Genomic DNA, 24,267 nt, shown 5'->3' with positions numbered 1-24,267 from the left:
GATAGTAGGATCTTTGTGGCAGGGAGCTGTTCAGCACTAGCGTGAGTTAGGCAGGAGAGATGCTAAACTAGCAGAGCTTACCTGGAAGCTTATGTAGGAAGCTGATAACCCCACCCCTTTCTGTATCCAGTAGGATTCTGAAAAGATCCAGATAATGTGGTTCTCCTTTTGTGTGAGTCTGGAGTGTGATACTTCAAAGTCCCAGGTGTGTGCTCCTTTGTAGGATTCAGGTTCTTGTTCCCTACCTTCTTGTTTCCTGGAGTCCTAGGAAAGAGTCTGAAGATGCTGGGGGTGGGTTCATTCAGGAGGTTCCTAGTTTACTTGTTTCACTGGCTCTTGAACCTTCTGTGGTAAGGCAGGGAGTACTCCCGTGGAGGCTCTGGGGAGCAAGGAGCCTTGGGTATAATGGGGACCACAGAGGGCTTCCTACCCCTTGAGGAGTCTTCCTCTAGGTCCAGGGAAGACCCCGATGTGCTGAAAGTGATGTAATGCTTCGTAACAGTGACTTTTTTCCTGAAGTGTGTCAATTTGATTCAATTTGAAACTAAAACACTGATGTCTTATACCACCAATTAATTCAGTGGTCATTAGTTCAGCATTCATTCACCTTCTGCATTTTCACTTTTCATTCCATGGGTAGATGTTTCAGCCTTCTGCTTTGAGATGTATTGCACATGAAAGGGATAACCATGTTAATCTGTTGCAGCAGAAATAAAGAGTCCAGTGGCACAATAAAGACTACCAAGATTTTATTCCATAAACATTTGTGCTGAATTAAAATCTTGTTCATCTTTAAGAGGCCTCTAGACTCCTGTTTGTATTGTTGCAGAGATCAGCACAGAATTAATATAGCTAAATTACAGAGGTGCAAGAGCAATTGTGCAACCAGTTTTACATCAGCAGAGTGCTTGCTTTAGTGTCTGAAAATGGCAGCTAAATTTGTGACAATTTCACCTGGCTGCTGCTAAAGCCACTTTTTTCCCTTTTCCAGGCTGGCAGCCCCGATGGTTCCTCCTTGGAGGAGGGGTGTTGTCCTATTATGACTCACGGGAAGATGCTTGGAAAGGCTGCAAAGGAAGTATCCAGATGGCAGTATGTGAAATTCAAGGTAACTAAGAGAGACTTTTATTTTATTTTACTTGAAACATTTTTATGCTGCCTTTCCACCCAAGTTAGGATCTCCAAGGTAGCAAACAATAAAACATTAAAACAAACTTTATCTATCTGTCTATCTGTATATATGTGTATATATATGTGTATATATATATGTGTGTGTATATGTATGTATGTATGTGTGTGTGTGTGTGTGTGTATATGTGTATGTATATATGTATGTATGTATATATGTGTATGTAACAAAACATATAAATGGGAAAGGGAATGCCAAACACAACAGAAAAGTCTTCGCCAACTGGCAGAAAACAATGATAGCAGGGTACAGATGAATTTCCCTGGGGAGAGAATTCCATAATTTTTGTGCCATGACCTAGAGGGCAGTTTCTTGGGTTGCTACCCATCTAGCCTCAGATGATGGGGACGCTCAAAGCAGGACCCCTGAAGATTATTGTAGTGATCAGGTATGTTCCTATGGGAATAGGTAGCCCTTAAGGAATGATGGCCCTAGGCCTTATAGGGCTTTAAAGGTCAAAGCCAGTGTTCTGTACCAGCTGTAAGTTCCAGACACTCTTCAAGGGCAGCCCCAAGTAGAGAGCATTGTAGTAGTCTTATCTAGCTGTTACTAGGGTGTGTGCCACAGTAGCAAGATCTTTTTGCCCAGAAAGGGCAAAGCTGTTGAAAGGTGCTCTTGAGCTGCCACCACCTGCTTATACAGTAGGAGGTCCAGCTGCATCCTGAAGCTACAAACCTGCTCTTTTAGGGGGAGTGCAACCCCATCAAGAACAGGAGATACCTCAATAGCTGTGTCAGTCCTTGCATCCACCAGTATTTCCTCTGTTTTGTTGTACTTGCAGGAAGACAGTTCTTGCTTGTAAGAACTTAAGCCTATGTGGTTCTGCTGCTTTCCAAGCAAGGGAAGTGGTCTGTATCATAACTCTGTTGATCTTAGTTCATTCTACAGATAACACACGGATGGATCTGATTATCCCTGGAGAACAGTACTTTTACCTGAAAGCCAGAAATGCGACTGAGAGGCAAAAGTGGTTGGTTGCCCTAGGAACTGCCAAGGCCTGCTTAACTGACATTAGGACACAGAAGGAGAAAGGCAAGCTGTTCTCTGGTCATGATGCGTCTCCATCACACTTCTGAACTTCCTAAGACCATTTCTTTGAATTTCCATTCTCTTCTCTCAGTTGTCGAACTTGAAAGTACCAACAAACAAACAAAAAATGTGTAATACTTTGATAATGTGGTGTTCTACTCTTTGGAGTACGAATACAATGGCTGCATTCAGAGGTAACAACAAGCTATATTTTATCATTACAATAATGAACCTGGGAAATCCTGGACTGCCTTTTCCCTATTCGCTCCTCTCCTTGACATGACTTGATAATTGAAGAGTCCTGGTTTGTCAGTATAGTTCATTCATTCCTTACAAAGCAGGTTTCCACTTCAGATGTATTGACAAACTATAGTTTGTTGCAAACTAGAGAATCCTAAGTTCCACACAAGAAAAAGAGGAGGAAGGGAGCATGTTAACCTGAGAACCAGTGTGGTGTAGTGTAGTAGAGCCTGGAAGACCCAGATTCAAATTCCCACTCTGCCAGGGAAACTCACTGGGTGACTTTGGGTCAGTTATCCCAACCAACTCTCATCCCAACCAACATCACAGGGTGGTTGTGAGGATGAAATGGAGGAGAGGCCAACAACTTTAAGCCGCTTTGGGTCCCCACTGGGGAGAAAGGCAAGGTACAAATGAAGTAAGTAAACAAATACATTTGAGAATTTCAAGGCTTCTTCTTGTAATGATATATCCCAGTTTGGGGTGTGTATGAATGCAGTCAATTTCTGTAAGGATTTGTTGATTCGTTCGTTGAATGTTACAGTCTGTGAGTTAAAAAAAGTAAGAATGACTGAGTTTAATTGTTCATTGCAAAAATCCACCAAGACGAAAAAGAAAAGATGGTATTTGCAAAAATGGGAGTGAAACGGCTTTTTAAATTTGAACAAAAGATTGATCATGAACTATAACTATACCCTGTCTACTAAGCCTAATTTAAACCAAAATTATCACTGGGTCAGCTCTCTGTTTAAGCTTTCTTTGGATAAAACTTTGTATTTTTTAATTTCTTTAAATTGCCATTAAGGAGGATGGGGAGCGTCTTCAAACAAAGTAAAAATACAGTCAATGAAATAAAACTTGTACTTTTCAGGCTCCCAGAAATCTGTCTCTTAGTTTTCTGATAAAATACCAGCAATGGTTTTAGTTCTAGGGAGTGATTTATATGTTATATTGTTGGTTTTCATAGAACTTGTATTTTTTTCATTTTATTGTAAGCTACTTTGGGAATTTATTATGGAGTAGAAGCATAGGATAGAAAACTTATGATCTAAATAAAATGAAAGTGACCAATTATCAGCTACATGAAAAAACTTATGTGCCCTCTTTTTGTATTCCCTACACCCTCTGTAAAGCATTTCAGGTCTATACTTTTTAAAATTGGGTCCCTTTCTGTTATACATAAACAACCTTTTTCTAGTTTCAGAATCTTCATAGTTTTTCACCATCAGCAACTGATCTAATAAATTGGATCAGAGAGAAAACCAATATCATCAGGCTTGCTTTATTCTTCATCTTTGCCCTTTCATATCCCATCTCTAAAACTCTAAAATGTCCAGTCTAAAATGACCAATAGTACGTCTTTTTAATCAAGCCCGTTTATGTGTAATAGTCTGAAGTATACTGACCAATTTAACAAATTTTTAAAATTGTTGTGACTAAATCTGCTTGATTTTGTATGTATTTGTTTATTTAGAGTTCACAGAAAACACTGAAGTATTGAAAAAAAGAATGGCAGAACTTAGACTATATTGTGATCTCCTTGTTCAGCAAGTGGATAAAACTAAGGAAACAGGCCTATCTGGTATATCTGAATCTGAGGTAAATCTGATTTGGCTAAAGGTCAGCCACAGCTGAAGGTACTTTGTATATCTTTACGGCAGTGGCAGTAATTCCCTGGTGATACTTTCTGGAAGGAAACATTTCCTTGTGCTATTACATTGTGTTACCTGTGCATTAGTGGTAGGCTTTGTTCCTTCTTTTTTTTTTTTAATAAATTTTAATTTTATTAAAGGCTTCGTTCCTTCTGACAAGATTTATAGTGTGTCCTATGTATAAATTGTCAGCACCTAGCTAGGAAGGACTGCTTGGTATGGAGAACATAAGCAGGTCTAGCTTTTCCAGTCACCTCAGTACCGCAACAGGTGGCATCAAGCTTCCTGCCATGTATTAAAAACACAGAAACCATTTTGGGGTGACAGGTTGTCAAGTGTAGGTCAGTGAAAACACTATGTGAGGCTGTGGGGTTTTTTGTGGTATTAGATTGTCATCTTCTGTATTATTGTAAAATGTCATACAAGCCTACTCCTCCCATTATGATACAGTGGATTAAGAATGACTCCTGTTAAATTTCTGATTTTCTACCAAAATTAGTAGTATGCCCTTGTATATGCATTTGCTGTATATTCATACAAGATGTTATTGTCTCTTTCAAGCAAGAGAATGGATCTTCGTATAATAAGAGAAGCCAACCTTAGTCGGCAATATACATTCTTTGACCAGAGTTGCGTTCCATATTTGTCTCCTCTGCTCTTTTCAGCTGCTTAGATAAATAGGAAGAGAAAGGCCAGTAGAGAAGATAACTCCCTAATGGTCAAAGCTCTCGAAGCTCCACACCCTGGGTAGGCTTCCAGCAAATGCAGAAACTGCCAACTGTTCCCTGGTGGCCTCAGGCAAATTTATATAATGAGTCCTCTGCTAACTCCACTGTATACATTGATAATGTTTTTCAATCCATTTATATATTGGCCAACTTACTTCTGAATATCTTAGTAAAGAGCAGTATGTAATGGACATACCTTAAATATTTGCACAAGCACCCCAGTTTGAGGTCAGCACAGTTATCAAAGTGGGGGCATAACATACTTTGGGATATGGCCATAGCTCAGGAGTTGTGCACTGCTTTGTATGCACAACATCCCCAGGTTCAATCTCTAGTTATAAGGAAGTGATGTGAAAAACCTCTGCATAAGACCACTGCAATTCAGAATAGACAATACGGTTCTTGATAGATCAGTAGTCTGACTCAGTAAAAGATAGTGCCATGTGTCCTTGTAATACTGTCTGTCTGACTTTAAGAATTTCTTTGTTGGGAAAAATAAATCTTGGTATCAACGTACAAATAGCTTAATTGCAGTGGTTGAGGCAGGCTCGATAGCCTAAGAACTGGTTGATACTGAGAAGGTAAAAAATCTAATTTTGCAGAATGGAATTGATATGGGAGCATTGTTGAAATCTACATGTACCACATTCCTGAAGACTCTTGAAGAATGTATGCAGATTGCCAATACAGCCTTCTCTTCCGAACTGTTGTACTGCACGCCATCCGGGTCTCCACATTTGGCTGCTCTCAAATCAAACAAGGTAGATTTGAGCATTTCTTATGCTTATATGTAATTCTCCTTCTCATAGGTAGATAGGTTGTTGTTCTGCACTTCAGAATATGTAATCAGGGTGCTACAGTTAATGTGCACATTTTGGTTCTATACAATTTTGGATACTTTGCAAGCAAAAGTTTGTACAAAAGTGATGTGCTTCAGCCAGGGGCTGGGAAATGTGTTGCAAAACTGCAGTGATACCATCTGGGAAATGTCTGGTGCATGAGATGGTTTTTATAAATGGAAAGAAGCAAACTGGTTTGGATCAACCAAGCTACAAAAAGAGATCTTCTAGCAGGTTTCAGCTTCACTACTTCCGTCTTTCTGCTGCAGCTCTCAGCTCCCCCCGCCCCCCAGCTGTTCCTGAGAGTTGGTGGACCCCCTGGAGCAGCATGAGCTGTAACAGAAGGGGAGAATCTGAAAAAAAAATATATGATTGCGAGTGTAGATGGCTTCAGCTTGCACAAGGGAACCTTTGGAGACAAGCCAATATTTAGGCAAGCAAGCTCAAAAAGCAAGTCTGCCTTTGAAAAATGGTTCTTTTCGCTGGAGCCAGGGTCATTGAGGAGTGGAGAGGGAGGGGTGGGGTCCAGTCTAGCCTTTTCATCCCACCTTTCTTCATTAGATCAAGTTGGCTTACAAGTTGTTGTTATTATTTGGTTACATGTGATACTGTAGACTCTTACGACAATCCTAAGCGGCGTTACACCCTTCTCAGGCCCATTGAAGTCAGTGGGTTTAGAAGGATGTAACTCCGCTTAGGGTTACACCGTAAATGTTGCCATGCCTGGGTTCTGATGAACATCCTTTTGATGCCTTCCTGCTTGCGTAGAAGACTTGAGTTTTGAGCTCCTCCACGTTGCTTGAACGTATTTGAAAGCACTGCAACGGAGTCTGTGTGCATACGGCCTGCACAGTAAAACCTCAAGCAATAGAACATAACAGCTTCTTTTTTTTTTTCCCCTTACAGCTAAAAACTCCTGGCATACCTAGCCACTCTATATCGGAAAGGTACAGCACTCTTTTCTTCTTTGATTGTTAATACTCCATCTCTGTGGCTGTCTTCTATTGTGAAGACACTGATAGAAAGCAGCTGATATTATGCATACGTACATTTGAATCTGAAAACTTCATCCCCCCAAATCTACAATCTCTCTTTGAGCAGTTTTTCTTGGACACAAATCCCTTTTTAGTCAGTTTATTTCCATTGACAATTGTGCCGGTGAAAGGCTTTAAGTTCAGTATTCTTATTCTTTTTTTTCCCCTCCCAGACAGATGGAACTGAAAAACTGTGAAAATGGATCTATATATGCAAACCCTAACCTTCACGATCAAACCCTGCTTGATAACCTGACACCTGTCCTCCAGAAAACGGATGAGATAAACTGTGCTGAGGGGAATTTGACAGGTAATATGTAAAGAGTTGTTATTTAGATCTATAGGGAAAGGCAAGTACAAGTACACACAGTCTGATTTTTTTCCCAGGGTGTTCTATGCTTGTTTTTTAAAATCACTTCTATCCTGCCTTCTCACCAAGCAGGATCCAAGTGGCTTCCAATAAGTCACATGACAACACAGTAAAAGTAATGATAAATATCTCTCACATGTGACATATCTCAGGCTGTTTAAGACTCAGTCCTTTCCCCAGGCAGAAGTTCTTATTCTGCCTCAGACACAGGAGAATGTGTGGATGAACAGCTGGTCTTAGTTGGCCTTGGGGTCTTTCTCCTGGAAGAAGCAGCAGCAACAGAGGATAGAAGTCCTTAATTATAGCTGTGAGTTGGTCTGAGCAGCAATAATCTAAACGGGGGGAAACAGGACATGCTAATCAGACTGATCCATATGTCTGTGGTCTAAGAAGCCAGCAACCCACCTCATTGCTTTCTCATCTCCAAGCTGTGCACAAAGCCAGAGAAATCATTCAGAAGTTACTCATACAGCTTCCATTTTTCACCTTAAGAAACTATACTGGTCAGGCAAGCAGGTAAATGGTTGATTATAGGCTTGCCTGAAACTCAGGGCCTAAATGGAATTCGAAATATGGAAGAAGGAAACCACTGAAAGTTTTGATTGGAAGCTGGTTCATTCAGTATCTTCTGTTCCTTTTTAATCCAAGATGGTATCAGTAAAGATAACAAGAACCAGCTGCCGCCAAAAGAGGAGAATAATGACTGTGAATCTCTACAGCCTGACGTCAGTTCTGCAGCCCAATCAACATCATTGCATTTGGCAGAAGGAGAAGACAAGGATTTTCCGACTTTCTTTAGTGTCATGAACAATAGGTAATGTACCACTTTTACGTACAAAGCAGAATGTGATCAACGGAATTCAGGCAGAACCAATTCATTCTATACACCAGACAAATATGGATATAGGTGCAAAGCAATGCCTTGATGCGGCACATAGAAAAGCTACTCTGTGATCATGGGGATTGCTGCATAGTGGTTAGAGTTTTGTTCTAGGATGTAAGAGACGTTCAAATCTCCACTGTGCCGTAGAAACTTGCTTGGGTGACACACTTTCAGCCTAAGCTACCCCACAGGATTGTTGTGAGGATAAAATGGGGGGCAAGAGAATGATGTAATGTGTATTTCTACACATTGTGAAGTAAGTTTCATTGGGAATAATTATCCCCAGTACCTCTAACAAGAGGAATCAGATAATTCCTAAGGTTCTCTTTTCAGTGGCTGGCATAGTGTGTTTCTGCAAAAACAAGTCTTTTGACTCCTTTCTTAGCCACTACAGAGTTTAGATGTATTTTTGTATCTCTAGACCATAGAAGGTTACATCAGAATAAACAGAATAGTCTTTAAGGTGCCACAAAATTCTTTATTTTTGCTGCAGCAGACTAACATGGCTGCCTCTCTGGAATTGTTAAAGTAAATAGAATCCAGTTTGTTGTCACTATTTACAATAGCTGTGAACCGTCTCTCTGCTTGCCTTGTATGCTTTTTCGGTCCAAATTACATGTTATACCATGTGAAGGACTTCAATGATCCATTCTCTTCCCCCAATGTTTTAACTGTTGTTTTTATTTTTGTATTCATTTTGAGCTCTGAGTCCCTGTAGAATGGGGCTGCACTGAATGCTGCATAGTGGTTAGAGTTTTGGACTAGGATGTAAGAGACGTGCAGAACCCCCTCCCATTTGGCAAATATCCTGCCCCCCCTCTGGTCCACTTCAGAGCAGAGAAATTAGGTGGGGAGCCAAACAGGAGCCCCCTGCTCCCCTCTCCCTTTTGTCTCGATCCAAATTGGGCCCCTGTGGAGCTTCTGAACTGAGTTTCCTCGGGAAGCTCACAGCTTCTATCCTGCTGCAAGTTCCGATGGTGATCACATGGCAGATGAAATGTGTTGCTTAGCCCTTAGTTGTGCATAGAAATGACACAAACTCGTACTCCTAAATCTACTTTTCACAACTTTTTCTTCTTTTCGTTTGCCCTACCCCTTTCTGCTGTATATATATTTCTACTGACTGAAGTTGCTCTTTGTGCATCTGATGAAGTAGGCTGTAGCCCACAAAACCTCGTGTTTCAATACATTTGTTAGTCTTTAAGGTGCCACAAGATTTCTTTTCCATTTTTAATGTTCTCTTTGTGTTGTTGCCCAAAGATTCAGTGATATTGACCTTTTTGAGGATGGAGGCATACCCACAGAAGAATTTCTGCAGTCTTGTTATGCAATAGTTCCAGTCTTGGGTATGTAATTTTCTGTTTTCACAGTGGCAATATGGAAGACAGCTTAGTTGATCAAGTGCCTTATTGCTTTATTATGAACATGTAGCATGTTGTTTCAAGTTGGAACTTCGATCTTCTGTCTTCTGCTTTTACACCCTTTGTCAAACTACTGGGGTTTAAAACACCTTCTGATGGTTTAATCCCTGAGTTCCTTTTCATGCATAAAGTGATAAAATACCTTAAACCAGCTCTGGAGTCAGGCTTCTGTTTTTTCACTCAGGGCCGGATCTAGGATTCCTGGCACCCGGGACAACCCAAGTCTGGCTGCCCTTGGGCGCGCACAGAGCGCATGCGCGCTTCTGGCACTGCACGTTATCCCACAGGGTGGGTGTGCCACCAGCAGAGTGGCAGCAGCACCGGCGGCTGGGAGGCTGCCTGTGCCACTCGCCTGCCTGGCTGAGGGGGCAGCCAGCTTACCGCACACTCCCTGTCCTGCGGGGCAGGCGAATGGCGCGGCCGGCCTCCCAGCCCTCTGTGCCACTCGCTTGCCCAGCAGGACAGGGAGCACGGCAAGCTGGCCACCCCCTCAGCCAGGCAGGCGAATAGCACAGAGGGTTGGGAGGCCACCTGCGCCATTCGCCTGCCCCCCAGGACAGGGAGCGCACGGCAAGCTTGCCGCCCCCTCAGCGGGGCAGGCAGGTGGCGCGGGTGGCCTCCAGCTCTCCGTGCCATTCACCTGCCCAGCTAAGGGGGCAGCCAGCTTGCCGCACGCTCCCTGTCCTGCTGGGCAGGCGAATGGTGCGGGGGCAGACTACCCCCCCTGCCCCCCTCCTCGATCCGGCCCTGAGTTCACTAAATAAAATACCTTTCATTGCTTCTCTTTCCCATGGCCATTGACAGTTATAAGTAAATTGACTTTTGATCCTTAAATCTTTGTAGATTTTATGAGAAGTTGGGGATAAGCAGGAGCCTTTGTTTCAGATTGAAATGAAATGTATCAGACTGATTCAGTTACCCCTTTGCCACAAGAATATGGAGGAAGGAGCGAAAGGCATGCAAGCAGCCAAAATATACTATTTTTTGTTTGGAGAAACATTCAGAAGCCTGGTAGAACTTGACAGTCACCTCCAGTGGGTTACATGGGATTTGTTTAAATATAAATGGCAGATGATGCAAGAAAATCACAACCTTCTTTATCTGTATTTTTAAGGCTAATCAAAGAGAGAGCAAAGTTTAAACTAGATGAAACTTGGAAATTCTGAGAGTAGAAGAGAGTAGTAGATAGCTTTTTTCCCCCAAGCAGCTGATTTGATCATCAGGAAGGAGTTTTCAAGGAGAGGGCATACAATCCATTCATCCCTTACCTCATCCACAAATTAAATAGCCTTCCAAAGCTGCAGTTAGCTCTCTGAATTCAGAAAGACAGATTTGAGCACCTGAATCTGTCTTCTTACTAACACAGAGTTAATTGAAACTTCAAATGGGCTATTTAAATCATGGAACAGGCATGGGAGAAAGTTAAACACCCTTTCCAGCAATGAGCCTTCCCCAAACTTCAAAGTACCTCTCTGGCTCCGCTAACTGGCTTTTAGAAAATTCAGAGTTTCCAGGCATAATCCCAGGGCTCTTCCATGATCAGGGCGGACTTTTGCCACGGAGTTTGCACTCATTTTCTCTGTCTTCAGGTCAAAGGTCAAAGTGAGTACATGTGCATCAAGGAGAGTGGTTAGCTCATTCCTTTATGGCAGTCTTCTGAGAGCTTCATTATTATCTTCTGAGAGCTTCATTATCATTTTACATTCATTTCATAACTATTTTATATTAGTATTTCATTATTTATATGCCATCTTTTAGTTTGATTTTAGCACTGTTAATTCGTGCATTCCATACTTTAATGCTAAAAACAGCTTCAGGAAAAATAAATTAAAATATGGCATATTCATATGTTAAATACAACAAACTAGATCCGCTCCAGGGCACTTTTTCTGCAGAGATCCCCCTTCCCAACGGCTGTTTCTGGAGGAGGGCCTGTGAGACGTCTGTGCTGGTGGAGAGAAGTGAATATCTTGCAAAACCCATCCCGTCAGTGAGCATATGTCATGGCGGATCTCCTTTGAGATGCTGTTATAATTTGAGGCTTCCTATAGCTGCCAATAGCTCCTGATAAAGGCCCCTTGCATACAATACATGGCAGCCCCACTCAATCCACCGGCTAATATGGAAAGAAGGAAAAAATAGACATTCTAGCATAGAAGCAGCAAATGTATTGCATTCCCAACAGATTTCCTGAGTTGACTGGCTTGGCGTGCCTTTGGCTGCCTCCTCCACATGCCTGCAAAAAATGGGGTCATTGATTTGAGCTTCTGCTGCTCGCTGAGAACAATGGTGTCTCTGGAGATTTTGGGAAGCAAAACTGCCACACTCAAGAAAATACGGGATGCTCAAACCTTTCACCCCTCCCCTCCCCCAACCCCCAATTTTGCTGCGCTGGTAGATCAAAATCCAAGCAACATAAGAGGTTTTAACAAGTTGTTTTCTTTTTCGTAGACAAACTTGGTCCCACAGTCTTTGCTCCTGTTAAGATGGACTTTGTAGGAAACATCAAGGTAATAGATTTTACCTTTACCTTCCATTCGTAACATTAGCAATTTTAAAACTAGCTGTGAAAATAATCCTGCGGATGCTACCTGAAGATAGCAAAGTGTTTTGTTCACTTATTTGGTTCTTGGTGAGTAACTCCATGCTCAGTAACTCCAGGTGCCAGACTGGTTGGTGGCTCTCTCCAAGAACAATGGCCCTTTTCACGCTGCTTACCTTCACTCGCAACAACCCGGAACATCACGCAAAAACCGTGGAAGATCACGTTTTCTCGCGCGAGATTTGTGCGGATCTTCCGCGTTTTTGCGCAATGTTCCACGTCGTTGCAAGTGAAGGTAAGCAGTGTGAAATGGGCCCATGATGACAAAGCTAGTTACATGATTACCTATCTGTGCTAGGGTTACTATGTAGAGGCAGGCAATGGCAAATCAGCTCTGTTACTCTCTTGCAAGGTGGCAAGTCTCTTGTTAGGTGGCAAGAAATCAGACTATGAACCCACCTATGTGATTCTGGAGTTGAAATGTTTGCCAAAATGACTTGAAATGTTTTACCTGGGCTTGAATTCTCCCTCCTTCTTTCTGTTAAGGGCTATTTCATTATATTGCCGTGTTCTGCTTTGTCACTCTCCAATTCTTTGTGAGTGTTCTGTGTTTTTCCAGTAAATACCACCATAAGAAACCACTTTTGGCAACCAACAGCATTTAACCTTTGGCATACTTTATGCAATTTCTGTTCAGATATTCCCTGCCATCAAAGAGACGTTTGAAATCATGGCTGGGGTCTAGCACAAAGGTTATGCTAGTAATACTAGCATATATTGCAGGGTTTTTTTCAAGAATTCCTCTAGTAATAGTGGAAAAAGCCTCTCAACAATAAGCACCAAGTAGTAATATATTAATTGTATATATGTATGTATTTAACTAAACTGGATAGCTGTTAACCTGAATAGCCCAGGCTAGCCCAATCTTGTCAATTCTTGAAAGCTAAGTAGGGTTGGCTTTGGTTAATAATTGGATAAGAGACCACCATGGAAGACTAGAGTTGTGATGCAGAGGTAGGCAGTGGCAAACCACCTTTGTTAGTCACCTATCTTGAAAACTCCAGCAGGGGTCACATACATTAGGTATGACTTGACAGCACTTTCCATTACCATGTATTTAAAATATTTTTATACCACCTTTTCATAAGCTCAATGCAATGTATTGGTGTTGGTAAAGCAAAAAATCCCGAAAACAAAATCTAAATGACAACAAAATATCCAGAAGCCAAAATGTAACCAAAGTAGAAATGAGTATAGTATATATTAAATATAAACAAAGTAGAATGTAAACGCATGCCCTCTGAGATTTCACCAACTGCTTCTAATTTGATAGATTTCTCTATCAAAATAGTCTTGGTTGATTAACTATTATACCTCAAAAACAAGACTCTGTGTTCAGTGTTTAACACAGTTCGTACTAGTATTTGCAGTACAGCTCCAGGACTGTATGAAATTAGTGGTGCATTTCTCGGAATCAGTATTGAATTGCAATGTTGGCCCTCATTTCTTGGGACAGTAGACCTTTTGGAATTTTAATGATTCATACACTGTGATGCAAAATGGAAAAGATGTGCACATCTTTCCAAAGTATCAAACTTCTTATAAGAACAATAGTTTAGGCAGACTGTATTTGGAGATGGGAAAAAATCATAGGGCTGAGGATTATGTAGCTGAACTCCATCCATCTATTATAATACATCCTACAGAAGAACTTGGTTTTCCCCACACACACACACACCCCACCACCCCACCCCACACACACACCCTACCTTCCATGTTGTGTTCTGCTTCCTGCATTTGATAATATACTTGATAAATGTCACAACAGATAACTTACCCTCTAAGGTTTACCTTTAGGCACGTTTTTAAACATCAGTATGTTTGAGAGATCTACCAAAAATGCAGTACATTATAGAAGACTCTGAAAATATTTTTCATGACGCACAATCACCTAATGCACAATCTGTTTTCCTGTCCCTTCCAGAAAATAAATCAGAAATTTATAACCAACAAAGATGAGTTCAATACTCTTCAGAAAATTGTCCTGCATGAAGTAAACACTGAAGAAGCCCAAGTTAGAAACTCTGCAACTGAAGCCCTCCTCTGGCTTAAAAGGTAAGATTTTGAAACAATGATAAGATTTACAGATGCAGTCTTGGTAACTTCTTAGACATCCATTTGTTTGAAATCTATAAATAATTACTGTGTTTCAGTTTAGACTCTAGAAGGATACATAGCAGGACATAATTAACAGCCAGCAGTAGCAGTAAATGTTCTTTGCCATCCTGGCTTTTAAAATGGCAAGTAAATCGGGTGATTAGGAAATCTCAGGTATTCCAGTATGTTAGCAGAATGTGTACCTATCTCTAAATCGGTATTCAAGTTCAGATTTGCAAGGCTGAAAGATCGCAGAATTTCGAGACTGACATCTACTCTCATCTGCTCTACTGGCAGGCTTTCATTAACCATCTTTGTGACAAACTGTCTGGGTTAAAATAGCTCACTTTATTTATTTGGATATTTTGATCATTACTTTCAGTTAAAAATAACAAGGCAACTAACAATAAATCTAAAATCTAGATTATAAAATTCAATTTTAAAACTAAAATACAAAAACAGTATTTTAAAAAAAACTCAATCTCAAAACAGAAAAACTAAAAGGATCAAATTGGCAATCAGAGAATAAATATAGAACACCAACAAAAGCCACTTGCAGCATCCAGAGCAATCTCCAAGCTAGTATGGTGTAAATAATTACAGTATCAGACTAGGATCTAGAAGATCCAGGTTCAAATCACTATTCTGCTATGGTAGCTTGCTGGGTGACTCTGGGCCAGTTATATGTACTAGGCCTAGGCTACCTCACATGGTTGTTGTGAGGATTAAATTGAGGAGAGGGGAACGATGTAGGCTGCTTTGGGTCCCCATAGTGGAGCAGCGTGGGGTATAAATGAAGAAAATAAATAAATCCATTTAGTTCACATTAAATCAAAACTCTGACATTTAAGAATTGTTATAACCATTGTCCTAAAATGTAGTTTGAATAATGCCTAGCAAGCCTTGCTTAGGATGGCTCCATATGTCGTGCTTCTACACCTGCATTGCCTCAGTGCTTCCTACAAGAAACCTTGACCAAAATACAAGGCATTTTCCACATGGACAATTTACTCCTCTCTTTTAGAGAGATAGCTCCTCAAGGATTGGATTTGTTTTGGCCACCTACCTTTCTACATACTACTTTTAATCCTACTGTGGATGCCATCTTTTTTTGTCCACACCGCCATGAAATAAAGAGGATTATGTGATGAGGTGTGGGCATCGTCATTGGCATCCCTGTTGGCATCACCAGTGCCATCTCACCACCACCACTCCTTTTTTTGTGTATGCCCAATCGTGTTACTACGTTTTGATGTTATGATAACCAGAGGTGGCTAGCACTGTGGCATTAGCAGGGATAGAAATGAAAGCGAAAGGAAATTGTCATGATGTTGTCATGACAATATAATGTCATTATGCTTGGTTTAAAAAAAAAATCCCCAATACACAACAGCCATGCTCTGAGTAGACATTTTTATTTATAATTTATGACGATCCCAACTGGAGAACCCCACCCAGTCTGATCCAGAGCTGGGAGGCAGGGTGTGGTGCCAGAAGGGCAAACTGACACAATCCAATAACAACAACTTTACAAAGTTATGTAATGTCTTTTTTTAAAAAGACATATTGTCTTGGGAAAGGTGAGGGATGAGAGGAAGGAGGAGGGTGAAAGGGGGAAGGAGGAGCTAAAAGGGTAATGGCGATTCCAATTAGCAAGAAGTGGCCTGCGGGGGGAGGGGGGGAAGCAGAACTGAAGGTAGAGGGGAAAAACCCAAAAGGAAAATTCTGAGAGATTGAAAAAGCCAATTCAAACTGCATCAAGAAAAACATTGGGGAATAAGCACAGGCAGAAAATTCGAAGAGAACTCTTGAAAACGCGCCATTGAAATCTGAAGGAGGAATGAAGCCAGAACAGGCAAAAATCGCTTGTATGGGAAAGGCCCAAGCATCTTTGGCTCTAATTATGCATGTCTTGATTGAACCAGGGATGCAGATTCCATGTAATAAATATTTTAACATTCATATAGTCCTTTCAGCATTCAAAGTGCTCCGAGTACATGATCCCAGTAATCCTTACATGAGCCCTGTAAAGTCAGGCAGTCTTTTTCTTTCTGATTTGCAGATGGAAAACAGGCTGAAAGAGAACCCCTAGTGAGTTTGTGGTTAAAATAAGATTTGAACTGTTAACATCCTGGCTCATTCTCCTAGCCACCATACCAACCCAGGTGCATGTTCAACAATGAGGCTTTTATAAAATGGTTTCAGGAGCACAGTAAAGGCAGCGGATGATGGGGTAGGCAGAAGGTTCTGGAAAGAAGCAACCCGAATGCTTTTTTGCTAGCACTAAAAGGCAAGCTAGTAAGACTGTGAAGTAATGACTTCTACTTACTTTGTGAGGTAACAGTTTTCTCAAAAAAAATAGATCACAAATTTTGATACGAGTGGAACTACATGATATTGAGCTGGCTGGCTGCCTCAAGGCGAGCTATGGTCTGTCCCAGACCGCTTTTAAAAAAAAATATTTAAGAAATAGAAAAGAACAATTAGTAGTGCATAGAACCTTACAGAAAGCTATTAAATAAATCTTACAGATTATATATGCTATGAAATAATAACAATAATACATTGCAGTACCTACAGAATATAAGTAAAATATATGAAATATTTTTTCACACCCCTTCCTCAATTCCAAGCAGATAGTCCACAGTAATACATATTATACTTCCACCTATTGTTGAAGATCCTGCATAAATGAAAATATAAACATCTATATGCTATTTATCCACATTAAATTCTATTATAGATTATTAAATATTAATTATATTGCTTGACTTATAGAGCAATATGACAATATATGCAAGTATATTACTTCAAAACAAAGCAAAAAGAAGAAAAGGAATAGAAAAACTTAACAATTACTCTAGGCAAGCATATAAGTGATCAAATATACAGACTACTGAAAAAAATAAAAAAAGTTTTCCCCTCTGTCAGCAATGAGGTAATTCATTTTATTTGGTTATTTAGCTACAATTAGTAAACTAATTTAATCTTCAATAAAAATTAGCTATTATTTATTTAATATATTAATCCATTAGCACACAAAGTAATAAGAAATTACTAAGAAATATGGTATTTCACAAAAAGACCTTGGAATGATATTCCAACAGGGGGGGGGGAATCTTTTAAATTTTATATTTATCTAAAGGGAAGATTCCCCATATTTAATTCCAGCATTTGCTCATTCTAGAAAGCTTTTAATATAATAAGTTGCTATTTTGATATTATTTTGGTTATTATATGTGAGGCAAATTAATGACAATTTTGCACACAATATAATAAAACATTACTAAGAAAATGATATTTCATAAAGAAAAACATAATATTTCAGAAGGAAAAGAAAAATAACAATTAGGGGAAAAAGGAGGGGAAATTGTCAATTACTTTAAGAAGATATGTAAATACACTGGCAACTAAGAATTTCCCATTCCATGAAAAATAAGTTGGAGCTTAGTAAATTACCAAAGAGTGACCTTTGGATATATGCTCTATCTGAGGGGGGAATTCCAGATATTTTGGTTTTAGGAAGCTATTAGCCTCATAAATTGCTATTTTAATTATTTTGTTTACCACTTAACCTAACTTTATTATTTGTTTTACATAGCAAATCTTCTAAAACTATAGCATATTCGCTTATTATATATCAAGTAAATGGATGGCAATTTTGCAAGATAGTTAACCCTAATCGCGTATGTTCTGTCCCAGACCTCTTGTTGGCTTTATGTGACACATGATGGAATCGTGTCAAAAATGTCCAATGCAGAACTAATCATACTTATTAATAGGCCTTGAAGGTTTTTTTAAGGTGAGGTTTGTAAAAGAATGTTGCTGATGAAATGTAATTTTTTTTATTATTATCGCCAGTTTTCACAATTAGCTAATAAAGTCGTTTTAAAATCAGTAGTTTGTAAATATATAAAACCCACACCCCACTGACAACTTCTCTTTAAAAAAAGTAACAAATTGAAGGTCATAATATAACGTTACCATCATGATCTTGTTCCAAACAGGGGCTTAAAATTTCTGAAGGAGTTTTTAACAGAACTAAAGAATGGAGAAAAGAATATTCAAACAGCACTCAGTAAGTATAGAATATTTTATGGAAAAGTCAAAACACTGTATAAACGGGCATGGAAATGTCTGTTTTCTGTCATTTTTATCTTGAGTTCACATTCTCAGACCTTATAATGAAAATTATACTTGGAAATGAAACACATTTGCTTTAAAAAGAAGCATTTGTTGACTTTATCTTTTAAAAAACCCTATTAGGCTGCCTTCACAGTCCGATACACATCACCACATGAAATGCTTTCTTTTCTGTTTGATTCCAGACAATGCTTACGGTAGAACATTACGACAACACCACGGGTGGGTTGTCCGTGGAGTTTTTGCGGTGAGTCGGTACTGCCTTAGTCATTCATGGTAGTAATGAGATCGGATTCCTTTAATCCATTCACTTTATATGTCACATACACACTCTGAGTAGACCTTTTGTCTATTGAAATGAATGTTTATGTTTTCCTAACCTTTACCCAGCAACTTTATACATAGTTCCATCCTAAGCAGAGTTACGTTCTTCTAACTCCACTGATTTCAGTAGATGGTATAACTCTCCTGAAGATGACATTGACATAGGCTGAAAAAAGGAATATTATTAGCTTCTCCACAGTGTTACCAGCATATTGAGAGGTTTGTAATGATGAGAGCGTGTTTTGTTGGGTGTCTGGTCATGCAGTATCAAAAATATTATTAGAGCTTTGCTCATTCCTGCAGCAATACCCACATCATGTGCAGCTTTCCCTCCCTCATTTACTGGCGCAGAAAGACACAGATATCTCAGGAAATGTCAGAATAAGATTACTTCCATGTTTCTCTCATCTCTGATCCCCACCTCTTCCTTACCTGAGCCCAAAGACCAGAAGCACAAGACAAATGAAAGCTGGAGAGGACTGTGACGGGATCAGAACAGGGGGAAGCGGACCTCTCCTTGCAGACTTATTTGTAAGGCTGAGCCATCTAGAGATGTTTTCTGACATTTTGCTTTTAATTTTTCTGCTTGTCTGTGGCACTTCGGTTAAATGTGTGCCTTTATCAGAAATATCTCTGGTCCTTGAACAGAAATTCAGTATCAGAGTATGTCTTTGCATTAAATCTCCTTTGAGCAACGGAGGGTACTGGTCATATTATGTACTCTCTGGTGGCTCCTTCTGCTGTGTAAAAGGAGGAAATTTTAGGCAGGACCAGTGTCTTGTATCATCACTACCACCATTACTGTAATATAATTGAGATCTGCCTGCATCAGTTGGTTTGTTGACTCCTGGCGGCTGAGTTGTTTCCTTTGTTTGACTGATTTTCCTGTATAGTCTCAGCTTTCAGTATGTGCTCTTTTAATTTTGCTTTCGTTTTCACTTTGTGAAATGGATTTTCCTATGGAATGCATCTCTAAGGTTTTGCCTATGAAATATTTCACCACTACGAATTTGTAATCTTGTAAAATTAAACATTAGTAAGGAGAGCTGTGTTACCTTAAAAAATAACAAATTAATGATGGTGTGACTTTTTGGCGAGTGAGGCCTTACATATTATGGAAACCTGAAAGCTTTCCTATACTAGGTCAGTCATTTGTTAGTGCAAATTTATTTTTGTTTACATTTATAGCCTGCCTTTGTTCTGTCATAGAACTCCAGGCCACACACCCCTGTCTTTCATCCAGATCTGCTGACCAGAACCAGACCTGCTTAACTTCATTAAGGTTGCTGGATCATTGTCCCTTCTGACCATATCCTGGGAAATAAGATACCTTCTCTGTCTTTTCTCCTTGCAGCTAGCTTTAAGGGCATCCCCCACCTACGAATGCTTTGTGGCTGCTCTATCTGTCAGAGACTGTGATAATCAAGAAGAAGTTTTTTATAGCGGGATGCAAAGGGACCTCAACATCTACCTACCAGCCATGGAAAAACAGCTCGGCATCTTGGATGCTCTGTATGAGGAACATGGGCTGGAATCAGATGAAGTGGTGTGAGCCCCAGCCAAAACAGTGCCTCGCAAATTCAGGGATTGTGTTTGTTAACATAGCTTTTTTCCCCAGAAGGCTATTTCTGTTTCTTTGTGTTTTTTCTGCACTTGGGAAGGGACAGGACTCAAAGGTTTCCTTTTTTATACATTGTTTTTTAAAAAAACAGTTAATAATTCTTGTTTGTGTTTAAATGCAAAGGTGCTATGTATTCTGGCAAGGTTATGCCTGTCCTTACAGGAAGCATCTTTAGCCAAATTCAGTGGTGTTTACCGTGCGGCAGACCCTCCGTTGAGACTGAAGACATGGAGTTTAGTACTATTGTACTAGAGAGTTTGGAGCTTTTCTAAACTGATGAAGTGGTTCCAGGTTCATACCAATGGAAACATAAAGCAGAGTTTAGTTTTGTGATTGCAAGGCTCTGCCAAGACTTCTAAGCCACTTCCAATGTTGGTGTTCAGGCAAGGCGTTATTGCCATCTAAATTATAACCAGGGACCGGGAATTAGAATCGCAGGTAACTTACCCAGCTACTGACTTTATCATTCAGTGTTGACTGGTGTGGGCCACATCCATCCATGAGAGCCATATCCATGTGCAGTGACCAAGGATCTGCCCGTGATACCTTTCATGATGTTAAATAGCAGCAGCTGTCTTCTTATAAAATAAGGGCATATCCATAACTTTCCAATGGTTGGTCCTTTAGAACTAAGACAAAAACACTGGAGAAATCCTAGTTCTAGTATTGGTCTTTGCAGTCACCCCAATTTAGTACCAACTTGGGGGGGGGGCGGGGGCGGTTACATTTGCTATGTAACTTGTACTAAATAGATGCACTGGAAGAGTATACCTGATTTTCACATCTTTATCTAGTGCGAATGCTTCCCAAACTCTTGGGCTAACTTGCTTAGGATAGAACTAGTTGAAAGTTTCAGAATTGCACCTTGTATAGCCTTTATTATAAGGGCTTTTTAAAAACCAAATCCTATTAATTCCGTGTCTGTGTGTGGTTTAAAGAGCTAGCAGATCTGGGTTGCAGTGTTAATAGGCTTGAGATCCTTTCTGCAAAAGCATCCCTTCTTTAGGGTAGCTGGGAAAGTTTTTTTTTTTAAGGGCTCAGATCTCCTCAAGAGTACAAGAGCTTCAGATACTATTTAAAAGCATAATCATCTAAGCAGAATTCAGAGTGAAATGGTTATCCTTGTAACTCAAGATAAACTTCACCTCTGATTTAAAAGATAATAGGCAGCATACAGAATCTGTAGAATCATATTCTCATAGTGCTTAGTGTTAACCTCAGGAGTTTCTTGACCACTTGTAGAGGAGCTAATTCAGAATGTTTGTGTCATTCAGGGCTGAGAGGGAAGACAACAGTTTGGGACCGCAGTGGTTAACGTTCTTCAGCCTAAGAGCTACCTACCAATGTATTTACCAGTGGCCAAAAAATGTTCCTGGCTGCCGTGTTTTTTATTCCCTTCCCAGCCTCTTGCTAGGCAGCCACTGTTTCTCCCTTCCCACTGCACATTTCTTTCCACTTGTCCTTTTACATCATTCTTCTCCTTGTGGCTGCATCATACTCACTCCAGTATTGCACAAGATGGATGCTTTGCTTTCATGAAATGCTTGGAGTTGTGTGCCCACTGTTTTGTTACACCATTGTTTGGAAACAATGGAGACTTGGGGAAATGTAATTATTCAGCTGATTGGAAGCTTTTTCTGTGGCAACTTCAGCCACATGGGGAAACTCACCACTCTCTGCAAATTTTCATGTGCTTGGTATTTGGTAGGCTTAACCACATGGCTGAAGGCAGCGGTGCCTTTCCACATGGTTACAGGTACCATTTGTTAAAGCAGCCATGCTGCTCCCAGTTTTAAAATGCTTTAGAAGTACATATTATACTGGAGGCCTTTGTCTCTGTTGCCTTCAGGATGGTAAAGGAAGGACTTAACAAAATTACAGAATTAAGACTGAACTGGTAGTATGAACATCAATGCCTACGGCTCTCCTTTGACTATATATGGCAAATAATCTAGAAACGGAGTGGGGAGGGGAAGAGGAATGCTTCTATTAACTAAACATAAATGTCACAGTTCTTAAATGCCTTCCTCCAGGAATGACTGCCAAAGTGGATAGGATTATACCAATGACAAGCACGTTTTACCCACTAAATAAAAAACAGCAAATGGTTCACCATGTGGAAAATCTGAAGGCCCCATTGATCCAAATGTTCAATGAAAAGCCCTGTTGTGGTATTTCATGTGCTTTAGGTACTCTCATAAGCTCTTCTTCCTTCTTACATTGGAGGGTATCTGTGTCTTCTTTCATTAACATTTTTTGAGAAATAATTCCCCCCCCCCATTACATCTAAGACACCCCAGTGATACCATACAGAGAGCAGATTTTTACATTTGCCTACTGAATGCACAGCACCTAGATCTTTGAGGCACTTTATAAATATGTGTTATTGTTGTGATTAGGAGACTTTTCCCACTTGTACCATCTTTAGACATTCATGCCCCCAATACTGAAATACAGAACCATTCTAAGCAGCGTTACTCCCTTCTAAGTCTATTGAAGTCAAGAAGCTTAGAAGAGTTTCTGAGTGAGATTGCACTGTTAATTGCTCAAAATAAACCCAAGACCTTCCCAGTCGTCTGGCTTTTGCTGGTGTTATAGATAGCTAGCAATAACTCAACTGGGCAGGGGAAGTTGGTTTGGTTTTTCAGTTTTCTTTTTTTCCTCCAAACTGAAAGCAAGACGGAAGACATGCACCTCCAGTTAATTCAGCGAAATTGAACATGTAGGTTAAATAGGACTGTGGCACTTTTGGCATGCAGTGGTATGTGGCTGATCAACCCTGTGCTTTACTCACTTCCTGCAGTTACCTTCTTCTGTCATTCCAACCACTTTTGACAGCTCTGAAGTGGTAACAGTGAATGTAGTTTGTTTTGCAAACAGGGTGTGAAATGAAGCAAAGCAGCCACACCGTCATATCTGCATGGACTGAAGTCAGTGAGTGGCTTTACTTGCGTGACTTGACGTAAAGTCGTTATTGGCTTAAATGGATGCACTTCCGCCTTGTACGTGTATCTTCTTCACCATTGGAAATTCCTGCACTTCCATTTTTCTTGGTCAAATGGACTGCTGTTCTTGCTGTTAGAAGGTCAAGCATTTTCTTTTATTACAGCAAGTCTTGCTTGTCATGTTTGAAAGTCTAGCAGCCTTCCGCAAATTAATGTACGCCCCATAAAGTGATGCTTATTTGTGGTACTGAATGTTGCTTTTCTCAAGCAGTGGAGAGACCTGATGTATGTTGACAGGACCTTTGTTGTGGAACTTGTCAAAGTACCATGTTGGATGGGGGAAAACAGCTGGTCAGCTGATTTTGTTCCAAACGTGAGCATTTCACAGGATAGTATGTTGTTTGGAGGCTAAAAAGATAATGGTTCAGTCTTGCAAATGAAATATAAGCATGCTTTCTGCTGTCGGTTATTAAGTTAACGCTGCATTTCCAAAACAAGAATGACTTCCATCCCTGTCCTATTCATCACTTAACCAGGACTGAATTGTCAGGTCGACTACAGCATACAATCCAAATACATCTCCATCTTCTTGATTCCTTTGTAACAGCTGATATATTCTCAGGGACTGGAACAGCAAGGCAAAAATCCAGAATAAGTCCATATTTCAAAAGATGCTGATTGTTCATGTCAATCAATTCAACTGCCTGCAAAGGGAATTTCTGTTATAAGCAGTCTGTTTGGCTTACACATGAAATAAGAATGCCAAAGCAATGTGAAATGCTACTGGTTTATCAACTGTAAGCATATTTGACCTGCTAACTGTATATCTGTAACGTAATGTAGGATCTCATGGGACTGTTGTGTTTCAACAAAGAATAGAACTAGGAAGTTTCCCCCCTACACATTTATGGTATGTATTATATTGGCTTGATATTTTGTAAGATTATTTTAAAACACAATTGAATACAAAACAGCATATTAAATGTATCAATATATACTGATGATTTGTTAGACGAAAATGCCAAATGTTATGAGACTGGCAGTGCAATCCTATCCAGAATTCCTGAAGCCCTTTGAAATCAATTGGCTTCAAGCAGGATAACTCTATATGGGGTTGCACTTTAGTTATGCTAATAGATCACTGAAAAAT

The 24,267-nt window shown here is 40.0% G+C and overlaps 1 protein-coding gene across 2 annotated transcripts in view; it reads left to right on the top strand.

Annotated features, from left to right (window-relative positions):
• Window positions 1–20,398, top strand: part of PLEKHA8 (pleckstrin homology domain containing A8) — a 31,813-nt gene extending 11,415 nt beyond the window's left edge. The window contains exons 2-14 of one of the 2 annotated variants that reach the window (XM_054991317.1): window positions 992–1,108; window positions 2,078–2,221; window positions 3,933–4,057; window positions 5,441–5,599; window positions 6,584–6,624; window positions 6,885–7,021; window positions 7,730–7,895; window positions 9,225–9,310; window positions 11,837–11,895; window positions 13,912–14,042; window positions 18,092–18,162; window positions 18,413–18,474; window positions 19,906–20,398. In XM_054991317.1, the coding sequence (XP_054847292.1) occupies window positions 992–1,108; window positions 2,078–2,221; window positions 3,933–4,057; window positions 5,441–5,599; window positions 6,584–6,624; window positions 6,885–7,021; window positions 7,730–7,895; window positions 9,225–9,310; window positions 11,837–11,895; window positions 13,912–14,042; window positions 18,092–18,162; window positions 18,413–18,474; window positions 19,906–20,103 (1,496 nt within the window). In that variant the 3' untranslated portion in view covers window positions 20,104–20,398. Of the gene's footprint in view, window positions 1–991; window positions 1,109–2,065; window positions 2,222–3,932; window positions 4,058–5,440; window positions 5,600–6,583; window positions 6,625–6,884; window positions 7,022–7,729; window positions 7,896–9,224; window positions 9,311–11,836; window positions 11,896–13,911; window positions 14,043–18,091; window positions 18,163–18,412; window positions 18,475–19,905 lie in introns of both variants that reach the window. The other variant, XM_054991316.1, reaches the window with a different exon arrangement.
• The last annotated feature ends 3,869 nt before the right edge of the window (window positions 20,399–24,267 follow it).

The sequence above is a fragment of the Eublepharis macularius genome, chromosome 11 (assembly GCF_028583425.1).
Source record: "Eublepharis macularius isolate TG4126 chromosome 11, MPM_Emac_v1.0, whole genome shotgun sequence".
Lineage (NCBI taxonomy): Eukaryota > Metazoa > Chordata > Lepidosauria > Squamata > Eublepharidae > Eublepharis > Eublepharis macularius.
This window is presented reverse-complemented; position numbering and strand designations above follow the sequence as displayed.